Genomic DNA, 21,100 nt, shown 5'->3' with positions numbered 1-21,100 from the left:
AAAGAGTCATTCATAATAGTTAAAATACAGTATTCACAATGTATGGTTTAGAATGTACACCTTTCATAGGTATACATTTAAGAATGATTATACATCAATTAATATTTTGTACTCACTCTAAATCATCTTGAGACTTTCATGAAATTCAAGAGTTGCGTGAATGTATCACAGAAACACAACCCAACTGCCCTACGTGTACGTTTATTGACAGGTGTGCATTTGCATTCTTTCAGAAGTTTAGTTTGTTTCCTCATCAGAATACTCAGTTTGTGTTTTTTTTGCTACCTTCTGCTCTTTTGTCACTCTCCCAAATTCTGAACAAGTGTCACTTCCGTGCTGCATTTCCACAGAGAATGAAGAGTAGAATGTGTAGGCTTTCTACTGCACAATGAGATGGTGCGTTTTTTTCAACATATGCATACGTAAGCCTTCTTTTGTGAATGGGACTGATAGGGTCAGATAATGTTTAAAGGGAAAGGCTTTATGTCTCTCAGGCCTCTATGTTTCCACATGGATGCTCCCACACACACATAGATTGAATTATGAACAGACCCATTAATGCTGGGATCACAAAAGGTCAAGTTTTGTCTTTTTTTTTTTTACCCCCATTCACATAGCCTTTGTAGAGAGGGAGGAAAAAAAGGGATTTGCACGAAAAAAAAGATTCATGATGAAGAATTTTAAACATATTCCCCCTTTTAGCAACATCTGTGATTTGAAAAAAAAATCGTGTTATGTAAAATGATTCAGAAATATTGTTTTACCTACCCAATTTTGGTATATGAATTATTTCATGCATAGTGTTATCTTTAAGGGTGTAACACATGTTATCATAATAACTGAGAAAAAATGTAGCACTTTCAGAATATAAGGCCTTATGAATATGTAAAGTAACAAAGTTTGAGTAAAATTGGATGGAAACTTCATCAAAACATCAGTGGCAGAATTCTTGATATATGTTCTCCTATGTTTAAGATGTAAGTTAATCTTTGCTATGGCATCTTATTTGATAATTTTAAGTTATTAAAAAATAGGTCATAATTAGTATAATTATGCTTCACATACATTAACAGATAATCATACAGCCAAGGAAAATAGCAAAAATGATAGAGAAATGTTTTGAAGCAACAAGAATTTATAGGAAATAAAACTTTAAGGCTCTAACCAATAGCTCTTTAGAATGCAAATGACATCATCAATTGTATGGTTGGTTGATTTCTGATGTCACGTGAAATCCCCTATCAGTGAAAGGCTATGAATTGTGACAGTAAAGCCAGTCATGTATAAAAATGCTCTCAAATCAAAGCCTGAAATTCCTCCTTTTTTTTTTTCTTTTGATGGCATGCTATAGCATTAGGTACAGTATATAAAATTAAAGAGAGAAGTATTATTGACTAGCAAAATATATTGCATGTCACTTAGTATATTTTGAGGACTACATAAAATTATTTCTTTTTGAATTATATGGTCCCGGGTATAGGTTCAAAGAGGATGCTTTCCAGAAGTAGCGTGCGTGCATGCTCAGTCATGTCCACTCTTTGTGACCCCATGAACTATATAGCCCCTCAGGCTCCTCTGTCCATGGAATTTTCCAGGCAAGAATACTGGAGTAGGTTGCCATTTCCTTCTCCAGGGGATCTTCTTGAACCAAGGATCAAACCTGCAACTCCTGTGTCTCCTATATTGGCAGGCAGATTCTTTACCACTGCCTTTACTCTACTGGGAAGCCCAAGTAGAATCTATTTAAGGCATTTGAATATTAGATTTAATTTTGTCAGATAACTGTAAGAGCAAGTCACCTGGTCTGCTTTGGTCTCTAGCTTTGGTATGATAGAGACTATTATCCATCATCTTTGAGGATAATACTGCTAGAAGGTAGTATGGTAAAGATAAAGATGAAAACATTGACTAAAATTGAATCAGTTATCACTGCCATATCTTAAGTTTTGCAACTTTCTTATACAGTTAACTGTATTTGGGAAGCATAGAACTTGGTTCCAGAAAGTAAGAAAAAGTCTTGAATCTTGAAGAGCAAGATGAAGAAGGCAGTAGGGTTGGTGAAGTGTAGGAGGGGAGGAAGGAGCTACTTGGAAGGTTCATTATACTATTGGAAGTAGATTAATTAGGTGGATGGCAGGATGGCTTAGAGAGGGAGAGATTAGGACAGGGACCACTCAGTATTTATTTTGAAATGCCAGTAATGGGAGGGGATGAGGAGATGAAGAATTGGGCCAGAGTATTACTAATAAGAAAAGCAAGGAAAGAGAGGAAATATGTGTTTACAAGAAGGGTTGATAAACTACAGCCCAGGGGCCAAATCCAGCCCATTACTTGTTTTTCTAAATAAAGTTTTATTTGAACATAGCCTTGTCAGTTTGTTTACATATTGTCCGTGGCTGCTCTCAAAGTATAGCTGCAGGGTCAAATGGTTGTTTGTTTGTTTAATATTTATTTATTTATTCGGTGCTTTGGGTCTTGGCTGTGGTGCAAGGGATTTTCTATCTTTGTTGCAACAGGTGGAATATTTAGAAGTGTCATGTAGGATCTACTTACCTGATTAGGAATTGAACCTGGGGCCCCTGCATTTGGAGTACAGAGTCTTTGCCAATGGACCACCAGGGAAGTCCCCAGGGTTGAGTAGTTTTGATGGAGACATTTTAACACAAAACTGAAAATATTTCTTATCTGGCTCTTACAAAGAAGTTTGCCAACACTTTATTTAGGAGAAAGCATTGCTTAAAGAAAGCAAGTGGTTGGTCACATAGGGACAAATAAGAAAAACATCCCCCCCCAAAAAAGGAATAATTTAAATTAGTTTTCTTATATGCCTATAATGCTTCTAAAGTTCTTCAGTCTGTTCAGTTCAGTCGCTCAGTCATGTCCAGCCGTTTGCAACACCATGGATTGTAGCACGCCAGGCTTCCCTGTCCATCACCAGCTCCCGTAGCTTGCTCAAACTCATGTCCATCTAGTTGGTGAAGCCATCCAACCATCTTATCCTCTGTCATCCCCTTCTCCTCCTGCCTTCAATCTTTCCCAGTATCAGGGTCTTTTCCAGTGAGTTGGCTCTTCTCATCAGGTAGCCAAAGTACTGGAGCTTCAGCTTCAGCATCAGTCCTTCCAATGAATATTCAGGGTTGATTTCCTTTAGAATTGACTGGTTTGATCTCCTTGCAGTCCAAGGGACTCTCAAGAAGTCTTCTCCAACACCACAGTTCAAAAGAATCAATTCTTCGTGCTCAGTTTTCTTTATGGCCCAACTGTCACATCCATACATGACTACTGGAAAAACTGTAGCTTTGACTAGACCTTTGTTGGCAAGGTTATGTCTCTGCTTTTTAATATGCTGCTGAGGTTTATCATAGCTTTTCTTCCAAGGAGTAAGCAGTCACCATCTGCAGTGATTTGGGAGCCCAAGAAAATAAAGTCGGTCACTGTTTCCATTGTTTCCCCAGCTATCTTCCAGGAAGTGATGGGGCCGGATGACATGATCTTCATTTTTTGAATGTTGAGTTTTAAGCCAGCTTTTTCACTCTCCTCTTTCACTTTCATCAAGAAGCTGTTTAGTTCCTCTTCGCTTTCTGCCATAAGGGTGGTGTCATCTGCATATCTGAGGTTATTGATATTTCTCCTGGAAATCTTGATTCCAGCTCTTGCTTCATCCAACCTGGCATTTCTCATGATGTACTCTGCATATAAGTTAAATAAGCAGATTGACAATATGTAGCCTTGACATACTCCTTTTCTAATTTGGAACCAGTCTGTTGGTCCATGTCCGGTTCTAACTGTTGCTTCTTGACTGGCACAGATTTTTCAGTAGCAGATAAGGCAGTCTGGTATTCCCACCTCTAAGAATTTCCCACAGTTTGTTGTGATCCACACAGTCAAAGGCTTTACTGTAATCAATGCAGCAGAAGTAGATAGATGTTTTTCTGGCATTCTCTTACTTTGTCTATGATCCAATGGATGTTGGCAATTTGATCTCTGGTTCCCCTGCCTTTTCTAAATCCAGTTTGAACATCTGGAAGTTCTCAGTTCACATACTGTTGAAGCCTAGCTTGGAGAATTTTGAGCATTGCTTTGCTAGTGTGTGAGATGAGTGCAGTAGTGCACTAGTGTGAGCCTTCTTTGGCATTGCCTTTCTTTGGGATTGGAATGAAAACTGACCTTTTCCAGTCCTGTGGCCACCGCTGAATTTTCCAAATTTGCTGGCATATTGAGTCTAGCACTTTAACATCATTCTTGGGAAAAGTTAAATATAATTGAGTATTATATATGTATATATACATAATATCATTGTCATATGTATAGGTTTCAAATTAACTAGGCAAAATAGAAAAGTAAATATTCAAATACTATGGATAACGGTACAAACTTGCTTTCATTTACTTTCCTGAAATTCTTGTGGGAGGAATAGAAATCATTGACTTAACATTAGAGTTGGTTGGGACAAATGCCATATTTTTAGCTGAGACAGAAAGAGAATGAACTGTCGGTACATGAGAGACTCTTGAAGAACGATTTCTTATTTTACCTGTGGACGTTGAAGTAAGGTTGAGAATCTATGAGAAAGACAGTTAAAACTGAATATGCAGAAAACTACTCTATTTAAAAATGTAAACACTGTAATAATATAACATGTACATGAGACTTTATAGGTTAGCCGTTGTGTTGTCCGTTCTTTAGTCTCATCTAATTCTTAGTATGGTAAGGTCAATATTAGTCCTCACTTGTGGATGAAGGTCTTATTACCTGTTCAAAATCTCTCAGTCAGCCAGGATTTTAACTCAAGATTTCAAAAAGTCCATGCCTTGTTCAGAGTCATTTATAACTCTAAATGGGTCCAATTTGATCACTTTAAAGAGTCGTGGATAAACTGAACTTCTGCTTTTCATCTCTTTTGGTCACTACCCTATATCAATCAAAGTTTATGTAAGAATCCAATCTATTAGAATATAAGGTTGTATAGCATAATGAAAAGTCAAAGAATTGTAATGATTTTAATTTGCTAACTATATGGATTAAAATATTAACTTACTATTTTTGAGTCCTCTGCATGTCTTTCCAGTAATCCATAAGTCAAGTTCTTGACTCTTAAATATGTTGATTAGAAATCCAGAAATTTAAATACAAAGGGTAAATGTCTCTAAACCTTTGCTGTTTCTGAAAAATTCTATGCATCATTCTGAAATGTATATATATTCAAAATATTGTCTAGAATATTCATAATATTGTCTTTGAAGTATGGATATTTTGAAAAATTATATTTATGAAATTTGGAAAATTATATTTTGAAGCATTTGGAAGGAAGAAAATGAATTGTTTCATTTAAAAGGCCCACACAATGTTAATAAAGTTAACATATGTATTAAAAATTTAAAGGTAACTTACAGATGGCAAAATAAAATATTCTAGAAAGTAAGGTATATAAAAGAGAATTAAATATTGTCATTGATACATATATTTGATTATTTAAAGTCTTAGAGAGGTCTTATTCTGTTAAATAGCTTACAAGTCCTTGGCAAACTTGTAAGATGTATATGTTTCTTTCTGTATCTAGAAAGCAATTGTAAATAGGTACCTGTTCCATATTATTAAAATTCAAAATTAGAAATCTTCCCATAAATAAAATTTGTTAATGAAGGAATGTATGTATCATCTATTCACTTTACTTGAACATAGATCTATGCTCAAATTCTTACATTGAAGTCATTTCCCCCACATCAAACTGGGCACTCAAAAATCTAATAGGTGTGACATCAACAATTACTACTTGCTAACAACGCTTGTAATTTAACCCCTTCAGGTGAACAGGCTGATTGATGAATTGCAGACAGCTATCAAAAGCAACAGAGGTCATCTCTCTAAACTTGGCCCCCAATTACAGGCTGAGCAGGAGCAATTCTCCTCTTATGTCTACCAACACATTAAAAGCCTTCCAGCAAACACTCTTATCCCAGGAGGCCTGCAGCTCAAGGTGGGTGTCATTCTGTGACTATCAGTGGGTTCAGCCAGAAACAAAACACTCTGCTCCACTTGGAGACCCTTGTAACAATGCCACTCAGCTTGAATTTCTTTTTGTGTTGTCTTCCTCAAACTGGAGTTTGGATTACAAGTGCTAATATTACCATCGAGGAATTATGTTTTAAAAGAAAATATCTAGAGGTCTTTGAAATATGGATTTATAAACTTTAGTTTTCAACCCAGAGAAGTAATTTTCATGAAGAAATTTAATCATTGAACATTTATGTGCTTCTCCAAGAAACATATATTTTTCACAGGAGTCACTATGTATTTCCGTTTTTAAAAATAACTTATTTGGAGAAATGGACAAGCTTTAATAATTGACAGACAGTGGCAATAGGGATTAGAGGTGAAAGGCCAGGTGACCGATTGATGTTCAAACTACATTTCCGAGGAAAAAGATCTGTATTGGATAAGTGTGACACATGTCTGAGTTCACTTGGTAAAATCAATACTTCAGAATATACTGGGAAAAAAGGTGAATTGGTTATCTGTCAGGACAAGATGGCTAAATGTCCTAGACTACTCTTTGCTATTGCATCTTTGGAAAAGAAAAAAATAATTCATATTCAGCTAAAGTGGTTTATGTACTGGAAGTTTAGGTAAATACTTTTATCATAATAGTGTATCCATATTAAATATATCAAGTTAAGATTGTTCTATAATCTCATATCTCATATTTTGAAAGACTATAATTAGTAAAATTAAATTAATCTGAGCATGGCACTTTTCCCTTTAAAGAACTATTACTACAACTCTTCATTTCCTTTTGATTATGTTTATATTTGAATGTTATTAATATTCAAAGTAATTGTATTTTGATCAGCCTTTATATCTACAGTTCCCCTTAATATTCAGTCTTATTCTGCAAGTAACATGGTAAACATTACATTTTCTGTCTATAACTTATTTCCTTAACAGAATTCCTTGTTTGCATTTTGAATGAGAATATTACCATGTAAAAATTGACCTTTGGGGAAGTGTAATACAATACAATACAATACAAATGATCATTTATCTCTCATAGTCTGTGCTAGTCAGCTAAAGGTTTAGGAAATGATGTTCAAGACAGCAAGGTCAAGTGTTCCTGTAGTCCAGTAGTTCTTTTACTGATTTCTGACTTGGTTACAGATCCAGGCTTCCATTTTGCACCTAACTGTAAGGTCTGAAGCCATAAAACTCCTAGAAGAACTATGCTTCCTGTGTGCTGCCTTAGTCTTAGCAGTATATATTTTTGGAGATCTTCAGTCAGGGGTACCAAAAGCAAAAATAAACAAATGGGACTACACCAAACAAAAGAGCTTTTGCACATCACAGGAAACCATCAACAAAATGAAAAAAAAAAACAAAAACATACTGAATGGGAGAAGATGTTTGCAAAGGATGTATCCAAGAAGGGATTAATATCCAAACTATATAAAGAACTCATACAGTGTCAAGAAACACAAGAAATTCAATTAAAAAATGGGCAAAGAACCTGAATAGTTATTTTTCCAAGGAAGACATACAGATGGCTAATAGACACATGAAAAGATGCTCAACATCACTAAGCATCAGGGACATGCAAATCAAAACCACAATGAGATATCACCTCATACCTGTCATAAATTGCTGTTCTCAAAAAGATAACAAAAAACAAGTGTCAGTGAGTATGATGGAGAAAAGAAATCCTCGAGCATTGTTGGTGGAATTGTAAATTAGTGCAGCTACTATGGAAAACAGTATGGAAGTTCCTCAAAAAGTTAAAAATAGAACTGCCATACAATTCATGCTTCCACTTCTGGGCATTTATCTGAAGGAAGAAAAAAAAAACACTTATTTGAAAAGATATATGCACTGCTATGTTCATTGCAGCATTATTTACAATAGCCAAGAAATGGAAGCAACCTAAGTATATATTGATAGGCGAATGGATAAGGATGTTTTATGTATATTATATGTACATACACACACACACACAGACACACACACACACAATGGAATGTTGCTCAACCATAAAAAGAATGAAATCTTGTCATTTGCAGCAACATGGATAGACCCACAGGGCATTCTGCTAAATAAAATGACATGTAGACAAATACTATATGATTTCACTTATATGTGGAATCTTTTCATACTGTTCATGGGTTTCTCAAGGCAAGAATACTGAAGTGGTTTGCCATTCCCTTCTCCAGTGGGCCACATTTTTTGTCAGAACTCTCCATCATGACCCATCCGTCTTGGGTGGCCCTGCACGGCATGGCTCATAGTTTCATGGCCCCCTGATGTGAAGAACTGACTGACTGAAAAAGACCCTGATGTTGGAAAAGATTGAAGGCAGGAGGAGAAGAGGACAACAGAGAATGAGATAGTTGGATGGCATCACCGACTCGATGGACATGAGTTTGAGAAAGCTCTGGGAGTTAGTGATGGACAGGGAAACCTGGAGGGCTACAGTCCATGGGGTTGCAAAGAGTCAGACATGACTGAGTGACTGAACTGAGCTGAACTGATATGTGGAATCTATAAAAACAAAACAAAAACAGACTTAGATATAGAGAACAAACTTGTGGTTACCAGAGGGTGGGGGTTGTGGGGGATTGGGCAGGTTAGAGGAAGGGCATTAAGTACAACCTTCCAGTTATTAAATAAATACACCACAGGGAGGTAATGTATAGCACAGGGACTATAATCAATGTGTGTGTGTTAGTCTCTCAGTCATGTCCTCTTTCCAACCCTGTGGACTGTAGCCTGCCGAGTTACTTTGTCCATGGAATTCTGCAAACAAGAATACTGGAGTGGGTTGCCATTCCCTTCTCCAGGGGATCTTCCCAACCCAGAGATAAAACGTGGGTCTCCTGCATTGCAGGTAGATTCTTTATTGTCCGAGCCACTAGGGAAGTCCATAGTCAATAGTATTGGAATACCTTTTTTATATGATGATGTATGGGTACTAGACTTAATCATGATGATCAATTCATAATGTATATGTGTCAGATCACCATGTTGTACACCTGAAACTAAAGTTGTATGTCAACTGTGTGTGTTTAATCAGTTGTGTCCGACTCTTTGGGACCCATGGACTATAGCCGGCCAGGCTCCTCTGTCCAAGGGTTTCTCCAGACAAGAATACTGGAGTAGGTACTAGAGAAGGAAATGGCAACACACTCCAGGATTCTTGCCCGGAGAATGACTGACTGACTGAGCACTCGGCAACTATTCCCTGCTCCTGGGGGTCTTGCCAACCCAGGGATTGAACCTGGTCTCCTGCATTGCTGGTGGATTCTTTACCATACTTCAATTAAAAAAGGAAAAAAAAAATAACGAAAAAACAAAATGAAACAACACAAAACCAAAGATTCCTGCAAACAATACTTCTTTGTTTCAGAGCTCAACATTTGCCTTTCCCTGTCAGAGCTGTGCCAGGTCAGGTATAGGGAACTTTCATTTTATTTCTCCCCTTTTTTGAGCTTCGTCTTTTCCCATCAGCTCTATGATAGAAATCCTGTGTTTACAGGAAAACAATTACCTGCAACACAGACCCTCTCAAACCATTTCAAATAAAAGGAGGGTTTGTTGAAAACATGTAAAGATATCTGACAGAAAATGAAAACCAGGAAATACAGCTGATTCTCACAAGTCACTTCTTTTCCATACCTCCTTTTCCTGAAGCCCTATGATCTTCTCTCTCCTCATCTTTCTGAGCTTTGAAATTTCTCTTTTCTGTCTCCAAGCTGGCTTTCTCTTTTTACTCCTTTGTTTGTATATGAGGAAAATTGTGGCCCCTTGTTGTTTTTCTGGCCTTAACTTTTTAGTTTAAATGGTCATCATCATTTGAATAGAGTCTTTGTGTCTCCTAGTTTAAATCATGTATAGAGAGAATCTGTTTGCATCAGTCCAGCCTTATCTAGGTCCCTGATGTCAACTCAACCACCTGTAACCACTGAGGGTCGTGTGCAGTACAGGGCATAGAGGAGTTTCCAGTAATTAGTTTAGAAAGGGAAGTTGGTCATGGATGGCCTAAGTGATTGACACGTTTATCATATATAATTAAATGGAACATTATAAATAAATTATTGTGTATTTTTTGTGGTAATGTATTCTCTCCTTTCCCTCCAGCCCCCATATTTTTGGGAGTAGATGTTTGGACTGCAGGAAAAGACATTGAGATCTGTAGTTTTCTAAGCTAATTCTTACATCTGAAATAGCCAGGTAGTAGAGACAAAACTGGATTAGCAAAGTATACCCTAAGTATTCAGAATTGCAAATCTCTTAGAATTGAGGAGTTTTTTCATACTCTCCAGGTGAAGTGAAAGTCACTCAGTTGTGTCTAACTCTTTGTGATCCCATGTACTATACAGTCCATGGAATTCTCCAGGCCAGAATACTGGAGTAGATAGCCTTTCTCTTCTCCAGGGTATCTTCCCAACCCAGGGATCGGACCCAGGTCTCCCTCATTGCAGGCGGATTCTTTCTTTTTTTTTAATTTAAATTTATTTATTTTAATTGGAGGTTATTACTTTACAATATTGTATTGGTTTTGCCATACATCAACATGAATCTGCCACGGGTGTACATGTGTTCCCCATCCTGAACCTCCCTCCCACCTCCCTCCCTGTACCATCCCTTCTGGGTCATCCCAGTGCACCAGCCCCAAGCATCCTGTATCCTGCATCGAACCTGGACTTGCAATTCATTTCTTATATGATATTCTGCATGTTTCAATGTCATTCTCCCAAATCATCCCACCCTCTCCCTCTCCCACAGAGTCCAAAAGACTGTTCTATACATCTGTGTCTTTTGCTGTCTTGCGTATAGGCCTATCGTTACCATCTTTCTAAATTCCATATATATGCGTTAGTATACTGTATTGGTGTTTTTCTTTCTGGCTTACTTCACTCTGTATAATAGGCTCCAGTTTCATCCACCTCATTAGAACTGATTCAAATGTATTCTTTTTAATGGCTGAGTAATACTCCATTCTGTATATGTACCACTGCTTTCTTATCCATTCATCTGCTGATGGACATTTAGGTTGCTTCCATGTCCTGGCTATTATAAACAGTGCTGCGATGAACACTGGGGTACACGTGTCTCTTTCAATTCTGGTTTCCTCAGTATGTATGCCCAGCAGTGGGATTGCTGGATCATAAGGCAGTTCTATTTCCAGCTTTTTAAGGAATCTCCACACTGTTCTCCATAGTGGCTGTACTAGTTTGCATTCCCACCAACAATGGAAGAGGGTTCCCTTTTCTCCACATCCTCTCCAGCTTTTATTGCTTGTAGACTTTTGGATCACAGCCATTCTGACTGGTGTGAAATGGCACCTCATAGTGGTTTTGATTTGCATTTCTCTGATAATGAGTGATGTTGAGCATCTTTTCATGTGTTTGTTAGCCATCTGTGTGTCTTCTTTGGAGAAATGTTTATTTAGTTCTTTGGCCCATTTTTTGATTGGGTCATTTATTTTTCTGGTATTGAGCTGTAGGAGTTGCTTGTATATTTTTGAGATTAGTTGTTTGTCAGTTGCTTCATTTGCTATTATTTTCTCCCATTCTGAAGGCTGTCTTTTCACCTTGCTTATAGTTTCTTTTGTTGTGCAGAAGCTTTTAATTTTAATTAGGTCCCATTTGTTTATTTTTGCTTTTATTTCCAATATTCTGGGAGGTGGGTCATAGAGGACCCTGCTGTGATGTATGTCGGAGAGTGTTTTGCCTATGTTCTCCTCTAAGAGTTTTATAGTTTCTGGTCTTACATTTAGATCTTTAATGCATTTTGAGTTTATTTTTGTGTATGGTGTTAGAAACTGTTCTAGTTTCATTCTTTTACAAGTGGTTGACCAATATTCCCAGCACCACTTGTTAAAGAGATTGTCTTTTTTCCATTGTATATTCTTGCCTCCTTTATCAAAGATAAGGTGTCCATAGGTGCGTGGGTTTATCTCTGGGCTTTCTATTTTGTTCCATTGATCTATATTTCTGTCTTTGTGCCAGTACCATACTGTCTTGATGACTGTGGCTTTGTAGTAGAGCCTGAAGTCAGGCAGGTGGATTCCTCCAGTTCCATTCTTCTTTCTCAAGACTGCTTTGGCTATTCGTGGTTTTCTGTATTTCCATACAAATTGTGAAATTATTTGTTCTAGCTCTGTGAAGAATACTGTTGGTAGCTTGATAGGGATTGCATTGAATCTATAGATTGCTTTGGGTAGTATACTCATTTTCACTATATTGATTCTTCCGATCCATGAACTATTAGTGTCCTCTTTGATTTCTTTCACCAGTGTTTTATAGTTTTCTATATATAGGTCTTTAGTTTCTTTAGGTAGATATATTCCTAAGTATTTTATTCTTTCCGTTGCAATGGTGAATGGAATTGTTTCCTTAATTTCTCTTTCTATTTTCTCATTATTAGTGTATAGGAATGCAAGGGATTTCTGTGTGTTAATTTTATATCCTGTAACTTTACTATATTCATTGATTAGCTCTAGTAATTTTCTTGTGGAGTCTTTAGGGTTTTCTATGTAGAGGATCATGTCATCTGCAAACAGTGAGGGTTTTACTTCTTCTTTTCCATTTTGGATTCCTTTTATTTCTTTTTCTGCTCTGATTGCTGTGGCCAAAACTTCCAAAACTATGTTGAATAGTAGTGGTGAAAGTGGGCACCCTTGTCTTGTTCCTGACTTTAGGGGAAATGCTTTGAATTTTTCACCATTGAGGATAATGTTTGCTGTGGGTTTGTCATATATAGCTTTTATTATGTTGAGGTATGTTCCTTCTATTCCTGCTTTCTGGAGAGTTTTTATCACAAATGGATATTGAATTTTGTCAAAGGCTTTCTCTGCATCTATTGAGATAATCATATGGCTTTTATTTTTCAATTTGTTAATGTGGTATATTACATTGATTGATTTGCAGATATTGAAGAATCCTTGCATCCCTGGGATAAAGCCCACTTGGTCATGGTGTATGATCTTTTTAATGTGTTGTTGGAGTCTGATTGCTAGAATTTTGTTAAGGATTTTTGCATCTATGTTCATCAGTGATATTGGCCTGTAGTTTTCTTTTTTTGTGGCATCTTTGTCAGGTTTCGGTATTAGGGTGATGGTGGCCTCATAGAATGAGTTTGGAAGTTTACCATCCTCTGCAATTTTCTGGAAGAGTTTGAGCAGGATAGGTGTTAGCTCTTCTCTAAATTTTTGGTAGAATTCAGCTGTGAAGCCGTCTGGACCTGGGCTTTTGTTTGCTGGAAGATTTCTGATTACAGTTTCAATTTCCGTGCTTGTGATGGGTCTGTTAAGATTTTCTATTTCTTCCTGATCGAGTTTTGGAAAGTTGTACTTTTCTAAGAATTTGTCCATTTCTTCCATGTTGTCCATTTTATTGGCATATAATTGCTGATGGTAGTCTCTTATGATCCTTTGTATTTCTGTATTGTCTGTTGTGATCTCTCCATTTTCATTTCCAATTTTATTGATTTGATTTTTCTCCCTTTGTTTCTTGATGAGTCTGGCTAATGGTTTGTCAATTTTATTTATCTTTTCAAAGAACCAGCTTTTGGCTTTGTTGATTTTTGCTATGGTCTCTTTTGTTTCTTTTGCATTTATTTCTGCTCTAATTTTTACGATTTCTTTCCTTCTACTAACCCTGGGGTTCTTCATTTCTTCCTTTTCTAGTTGCTTTAGGTGTAGAGTCAGATTATTTATTTGACTTTTTTCTTGTTTCTTGAGGTATGCCTGTGTTGCTATGAACTTTCCCCTTAGGCCTGCTTTTACAGTGTCCCACAGGTTTTGGGTCGTTGTATTTTCATTTTCATTCGTTTCTAGGCAAATTTTGATTTCTTTTTTGATTTCTTCTGTGATTTGTTGGTTATTCAGCAGCGTGTTGGTCAGCCTCCATATGTTGGAATGTTTAATAGTTTTTCTCCTATAATTGAGATCTAATCTTACTGCATTGTGGTCAGAAAAGATGCTTGGAATGATTTCATTTTTTTTGAATTTACCAAGGCTAGATTTATGGCCCAGGATGTGATCTATCCTGGAGAAGGTTCCGTGTGTACTTGAGAAAAAGGTGAAATTCATTGTTTTGGGGTGAAATATCCTATAGATATCAATTAGGTCTAACTGGTCTATTGTATCATTTAAAGTTTGTGTTTCCTTGTTAATTTTCTGTTTAGTTGATCTATCCATAGGTGTGAGTGGGGTATTAAAGTCTTCCACTATTATTGTATTATTGTTAATTTCCCCTTTCATACTTGTTAGCATTTGTCTTACATATTGCGGTGCTCCTATGTTGGGTGCATATATATTTATAATTGTTATATCTTCTTGGATTGATCCTTGGATCATTATGTAGTGTCCTTCTTTGTCTCTTTTCACAGCCTTTGTTTTAAAGTCTATTTTATCTGATATGAGTATTGCTACTCCTGCTTTTTTTTGGTCTCTATTTGAGTGGAGTATCTTTTTCCAGCCCTTCATTTAAGTCCATATGTGTCCCCTGTTTTGAGGTGGGTCTCTTGTAGACAACATACATAGGAGTCTTGTTTTTGTATCCATTCAGCCAGTCTTTGTCTTTTGGTTGGGGCATTCAACCCATTTACGTTTAAGGTAATTATTGATAAGTATGGTCCCGTTGCCATTTACTTTATTTTTTTGGGTTTGAGTTTATACACCCTTTTTGTGTTTCCTGTCTAGAGAATATCCTTTAGCATTTGTTGGAGAGCTGGTTTGGTGGTGCTGAATTCTCTCAGCTTTTGTATGTCTGTAAAGCTTTTGATTTCTCCTTCATATTTGAATGAAATCCTTGCTGGGTACAGTAATCTGGGCTGTAGGTTATTTTCTTTCATCACTTTAAGTATGTCTTGCCATTCCCTCCTGGCCTCAAGAGTTTCTATTGAAAGATCAGCTGTTATCCTTATGGGAATCCCCTTGTGTGTTATTTGTTGTTTTTCGCTTGCTGCTTTTAATATTTGTTCTTTGTGTTTGATCTTCGTTAATTTGATTACTATGTGTCTTGGGGTGTTTCGCCTTGGGTTTATCCTGTTTGGGACTCTCTGGGTTTCTTGGACTTGGGTGATTATTTCCTTCCCCATTTTAGGGAAGTTTTCAACTATTATCTCCTCAAGTATTTTCTCATGGTCTTTCTTTTTGTCTTCTTCTTCTGGGACTCATATGATTCGAATGTTGGGGCATTAAACACTGTCCTGGAGGTCTCTGAGATTGTCCTCATTTCTTTTAATTAGTTTTTCTTTTTTCCTCTCTGAGTCATTTATTTCTACCATTCTATCCTCTACTTCACTAATCGTATCTTCTGCCTGCGTTATTCTACTATTTGTTGCCTCCAGAGTGTTTTTTATCTCATTTATTGCATTATTCATTATATATTGACTTTTTTAAAAATTTCTTCTAGGTCCTTGTTAAACCTTTCTTGCATCTTCTCGATCCTTATCGCCAGGCTATTTATCTGTGATTCCATTTTTATTTCAAGGTTTTGTATCATTTTCACTATCATTATTCAGAATTCTTTATCAGGTAGATTCCCTATCTCTTCCTCTTTTGTTTGGTTTGGTGGGCATTTATCCTGTTCCTTTACCTGCTGGGTATTCCTCTGTCTCTTCATCTTGTTTATATTGCTGAGTTTGGTGTGGTCTTTCTGTATTCTGGTAGTTTGTGGAGTTCTCTTTATTGTGGAGTTTCCTCACTGTGGGTGGGGTTGTATGGGGGCTTGTCAAGGTTTCTTGGTTAGGGAATCTTGTGTTGGTGTTCTGGTGGGTGGAGCTGTATTTCTTCTCTCTGGAGTGCAATAAAGTGTCCAGTAATGTGTTATGAGATGTCAATGGGTTTGGAGTAACTTTGGGCAACCTGTATATTGAAGCTCAGGGCTGTGTTCCTGTGTTGCTGGAGAATTTGCATGGTATGTCTTGCTCTGGAACTTGTTGGCCCTTGGGTGGTGCTTGGTTTCAGTGTAGGTATGGAGGCGTTTGATGAGCTCCTGTCGATTAATATTCCCTGGAGTCAGTCCTCTGGTGTTCTCAGGATTTGGACTTAAGCCTCCTGCTTCTGGTTTTCAGTCTTATTTTTACAGAAGTTTCAAAACTTCTCCTTCTATACAGCACTGTTGATAAAACATCTAGCTTAAAGATGATAAGTTTTTCCACAGTGAGGGACACCCAGAGAAGTTCACAGAGTTACATGGAGAAGAGAAGAGGGAGGAGGGAGTTAGAGGTGACCTGAATGAGATGAGATGGAATCAAAAGAGGAGAGAGCAAGCTAGCCAGTAATCACTACCCTATGTGTGCTCCACAGTCTGGACTGCGCAGAGATGTTCACAGAGTTATACAGAGAAGAGAAGAGGGAAGAAGGAGACAGAGGTGGCCAGGAGGATAAAAGGGGGGAATCAAAAGGAGAGAGACAGATCCAGCCAGTAATCAGTTCCCTAAGTGTTCTCTACCATCTGGAACACACAGAGATACACAGAGTTGGGTAGAGAAGAGAAAGGGGAGGGAGGAGACAGAGGCAACCTGGTGGAGAAAAAGGAGAGTCCAAAGGGGGAGAGAGCAGTCAAGCCAGTAATCTCACTCCCAAGTAAAAATGGGTACTGAAGATTGGGTTCTTAAAGGTACAAAATTCATAACAAATACCAAAAAGCAAAGATTAAAAATCTAGAGTAGAGGTTGGATTTTCAAAAATAACAATATTAAAGAAAAGAAGGAAAAAAAAACCAAAGTCACAAAAATTATAAAAAAAAATATATATATATATATATATATATGAAGTTTGCTTTAAAAAATAAGGTCTTTTTTTTTTGCAAAGTAATAGTAGGTTATAAAAATGAAAATTAAAGGCATAATAGAGGACTTAAAAAAAAGAATGATCATAAAAATAGTAAAAATATATCTAGGACTTCTCTGGTGTTGTGGGCAGTGTGCGGTCAGTTCATTTTTGGATAGTTCCTTGGTCCGGCTTATATTTCTCAAGATCTGTGGGCCCCTTCCTATGTCGTCGGTACTAACTACAGGGTTTTAATCTATTGCATCTGTCACTTCCAAGGCAGTTCCCTCTGTTTTAGCTTCTTCTGTTTGCTGGTCTCTTCAGTGTCTGATTTCCACCCTGACGCAAGGGGGACAGTGGTGGACACTTTTTTTAGGCTCACTTGTTCAGTCGCACTGTGGGGAGGGAGGGATGCTGCAAACAAATAACACTGGCGTGTGCTCGCAGTGTCTCAGCCACACTGGGCCTGCCCCCACTCACGGCGCGTTTGCCCTCCCTGTCCACACTGCTCAGGCTCTAGGTTGCTCTGCCGGGAACCATCTGAGGCCAGCCCTGGGCTGCATGCACCTCCCAGGTCTAAGCCGCTCAGGTTCAGGCACTCAGGTAGTCCTCAGAGGTGCAGACTCGGTTCCGCCTGCGTTTTGGGCCCTTCCCAGGTCTGAGCAGCTCAGGTAATGAGGTGTTTGGCAAGCGTGGTCGCTGCAACTTATTGCCTCCCCCATCCCTGCCACTCAGTTTTCTGGCTGTACAACCGGCGCACCTTGGCAGGCGGATGTCCAGAACCCCAAGAAGTCTTAGTTAGCAAAGAAGCCTGATTGCAGTTTGGTAGATAATGTCTCTCTGGGGCTGCGTTTGCCCCCTTCCGGCTCTGGCTCCCTGTCACCAGAGGGGGATAGTCTGCAGCGGGCTAGTTCTGTTCAGTCCTTTGTTCTGTGCGCGGGCTTGGCGGTGTCTTAGGTTAGGGCTTTGCGCATGATAGCTATCATGCAGTCTGGTTTGCTAGCCCAAGTTAGTTCGCTCAGATTGCCCTCAGGGCATTCAGGCCCAGTACTTACTCTAAGCAATGCAGCCCGCGCCTCCCTGCCCAGCCCTCCGCTTGCTAGTGGCAGATGCAGGCGTCTGCGCTGCTTCTCTGCTGGGGGAGTTACCGGTGGGCTCGTAATCTGTGAATTTTAATTATTTATTTATTTTTCCTCCCTGTTACGTTGCCCACTGTGCTTGCAAGGCTTGCCACAGACTCAGCAGTGAGAGTGTTTCCTGGTGTTTGGAAACTTCTCTCTTTTTAAGACTCCCTTCCTGGGACAGAGCTCTGTCCCTACCTCTTTTGTCTCTTTTTTTGTCTTTTATATTTTTTCCTACCTCCTTTCGAAGACAATGGGCTGCTTTTCTGGGTGCCTGATGTCCTCTGCCGGCATTCAGAACTTGTTTTGTGGAATTTACTCAGCGTTTAAATGTTCTTTTGATGAATTTGTGGGGGAGAAAGTGGTCTCCCTGTCCTATTCCTCCACCATCTTAGGACTGCCTCCACAGGTGGATTCTTTACCATCTGAGCCACAAGGGAAGACCTCTCTAGGTGAAGAGAATTTGCTGTTTCCAGTTGGAGAGATATTGAGCACAGGTCCTAGCAGCATACTGTCCTCTGTTAATTCCAGAATCAGTTCATATCAGTAGCCTGGCCAAACTGTTTCCATGGAGTGTGAATGAGCTGGCCTTTTTTGGAGCACTGTCTCTAGCCCAGTTACGTCTGAGTCACTTTGTGCAAAGGCCAGGACTTTTGTGGTTATGAACAACTTTATCCCATCTATAGCATGAGCTTTGCAGACTGTTAGATGATATATCAATCAATCAATCAATCAGTGCATTTTCCATTTATGACTGTAAGCCATGGCTCTAGTAAAACTTATTTCCCCCCTTTTCTCTTCATCTTGATAAAACAGTGAATTGGAATGAATCAGTTCAGTTCAGTTGCTCAGTTGTGTCCAACTCTTTGTGACCCCATGAACTGCAGCACACCAGGCCTCCCTGTCCGTCACCAACTCCCGGAGTCCACCCAAACCCATGTCCATTGAGTCAGTGATGCTATCCAACCATCTCATCCTCTGTTGTCCCCTTCTCTTCATGCCTTCAATCTTTCCCAGCATCAGGGTCTTTTCAAATGAGTCAGCTCTTTGCATCAGGTGACCAAAGTACTGGAGTTTCAGCTTCAACATCAGTCCTACCAATGAACACCCAGGACTGATCTCCTTCAGAATGGACTGATTGGATCTCCTTGCAGTCCAAGGGACTCTCAAGAGTCTTCTCCAACACCACAGTTCAAAAGCATCAATTCTTCGGCACTCAGCTTTCTCTATAGTCCAACTGTCACATCCATACATGACCACTGGAAAAACCATAGCTTTGACTAGACGGACCTTTGTTGACAAAGTAATGTCTCTGCTTTTCAATGTGCTATCTAGGTTGGTCATAACTTTCCTTCCAAGGAGTAAGTGTCTTTTAATTTCATGGCTGCAATCACCATCTACAGTGATTTTGGAGCCCAGAAAAGTAAAGTCTGACACTGTTTCCATTGTATCCCCATCTATTTCCCATGAAGTGATGGGACTGGAATGAATATCTTTCTACTTTTCTCTGTTTGATGATTTGCATTACTGTTGAATGCGGATATGAGCCCAGGGCTCAAATTCAAGAACCAAACATAATATATTGGAGTCATCATCATCTTCTGGAGCTTCTAGGTATTCAGCTAGGAGCTGTAGACAGGGAATGATTCATAAATCCTCTGGTGCATTTTTTCTTATTGTTTGTGGTTGCCTTCACTTCTTCACTGAGCTTCTCCTCCTCATCATATCTCTCACTGATAATTTAAAAGCAGCAGCTTTTGGTTAGGTCTTAATATTAGACGATCATTTTTTAAAAGGACACACTTAACGTTCCACATTGCCTCAGTTCCATCTTTGCATAATACAGTACCAAGTTCAAATAGATGTATAAGACAGAAGACTGAGAACAGTCTAGGTTTTGAAGTCAACCCCTGCCTTGGGAAAGTTTCTTGTTTAAAAAAAAAATTGAAAACACAACATTAGAAGAATTTTAGAAAAAAGTTATATCACCTATATTCACATTATTCCTTATATGACCCATGCATATCATTTCCATATGCACTCATATGTAGTCACCACCACAGTGTGCACTTTTTTTGTATTCTGGTACTTTTTCTTTCCATCACATCTTAACACCTTTTAGGGTGATGAGATTTCTTATTGTCTTTACCTTAAGTGGTCACACTCAGTATGTGACATAATTTATGAAGCCCTTCAGGTAACAAGCTTTTGGAGCGATTGCTTACTATTCCAAACCTTCTTTACCCCACATCCCCTGTCACTGCCATCACCTTCAGGCCCTATAAGAACATCTGCTACAGCCATGGCTCAGTGACTTCTGCCTTTCCAGTTCTGTTCTTTCGCTGCAACTCCTCCTCCTCTTCATCCCCATGGAGATGCTGTCAGAAATGTTAGCATTTCCCTGGGAGAGCAGGAAAGAAAGAATTGATAGGAAAGGGTATTAGCAAATCTGTAGGGGATGGTGGGTGGAAAACCTAGTAGAAAAGTGGATGATCTGACTGGGAATTGATGAGCCGAGTGTGGGATGTGTGAGTAGGTGGGAGAAAACACAGGGATTGAGCGAAAGATGGGTACAGGGAAGTCCTTTCACTGAAATTAGTGCTTTTCATACACAGCTGGTCAATGATGATCTGTGGTTAGTGTTCCATTTACTGCCAGTAGAGGTAGATCCAGTTTCTATAGAATTTGGGGAAGAGGAGCTTCTTTAAAATTAGGCCTGAAAGTGGGTATTCATTTAGGTTGAGAAAATAAATCACAACAGGTTAATAGAGACTTGGAGATTCAGATCCTTTTTTCTGAGATATTTTAAGGCAGCTTATCAGACATTCTTACATAGAAATATTCCCTGATTACTCTCTGGCTTCTCCACCCCATATATTGATGCTCTGTAGCTCCCAGCACTCAGAGCTGGAGCAAGATACGGGTCCTGAAGCTTAATCTTCACTAACTTCACATGAATCCACTCTAGCTATGAGCAAGCAAAATATGGTGGAATTTAGTAACCTGGATAAGAACAAGAATCAGAGGTCTGTGATTTGAAGGGTTTTTTTTAGCATTTATATTTTTATATTGCTTGGTTATCATATTCCCTAGCATAAAAAATTTAGGTTTTTAAAAAGAGATAATTTAGATATTTACTTTTAAAAAATGACTTTGTCCAGCACCTTGTTCATCTTCTGGGTGAAAGTGAAAGTATTAGTCGCTCAGTTGT

At 38.5% G+C, this 21,100-nt stretch overlaps 1 protein-coding gene across 1 annotated transcript in view; it reads left to right on the top strand.

Annotated features, from left to right (window-relative positions):
• Window positions 1-21,100, top strand: part of DCDC1 (doublecortin domain containing 1) — a 477,869-nt gene that overhangs the window by 216,064 nt on the left and 240,705 nt on the right. The window contains exon 10 of the mRNA XM_055549196.1: window positions 5,807-5,977. Coding sequence (XP_055405171.1) covers window positions 5,807-5,977 — 171 coding nt within the window. The remainder of the gene's footprint in view (window positions 1-5,806; window positions 5,978-21,100) is intronic.

The sequence above is a fragment of the Bubalus kerabau genome, chromosome 15 (assembly GCF_029407905.1).
Source record: "Bubalus kerabau isolate K-KA32 ecotype Philippines breed swamp buffalo chromosome 15, PCC_UOA_SB_1v2, whole genome shotgun sequence".
Lineage (NCBI taxonomy): Eukaryota > Metazoa > Chordata > Mammalia > Artiodactyla > Bovidae > Bubalus > Bubalus kerabau.
Note: the sequence above shows the minus strand (reverse complement) of the source record. Positions and strands in the feature narration are given on the sequence as shown.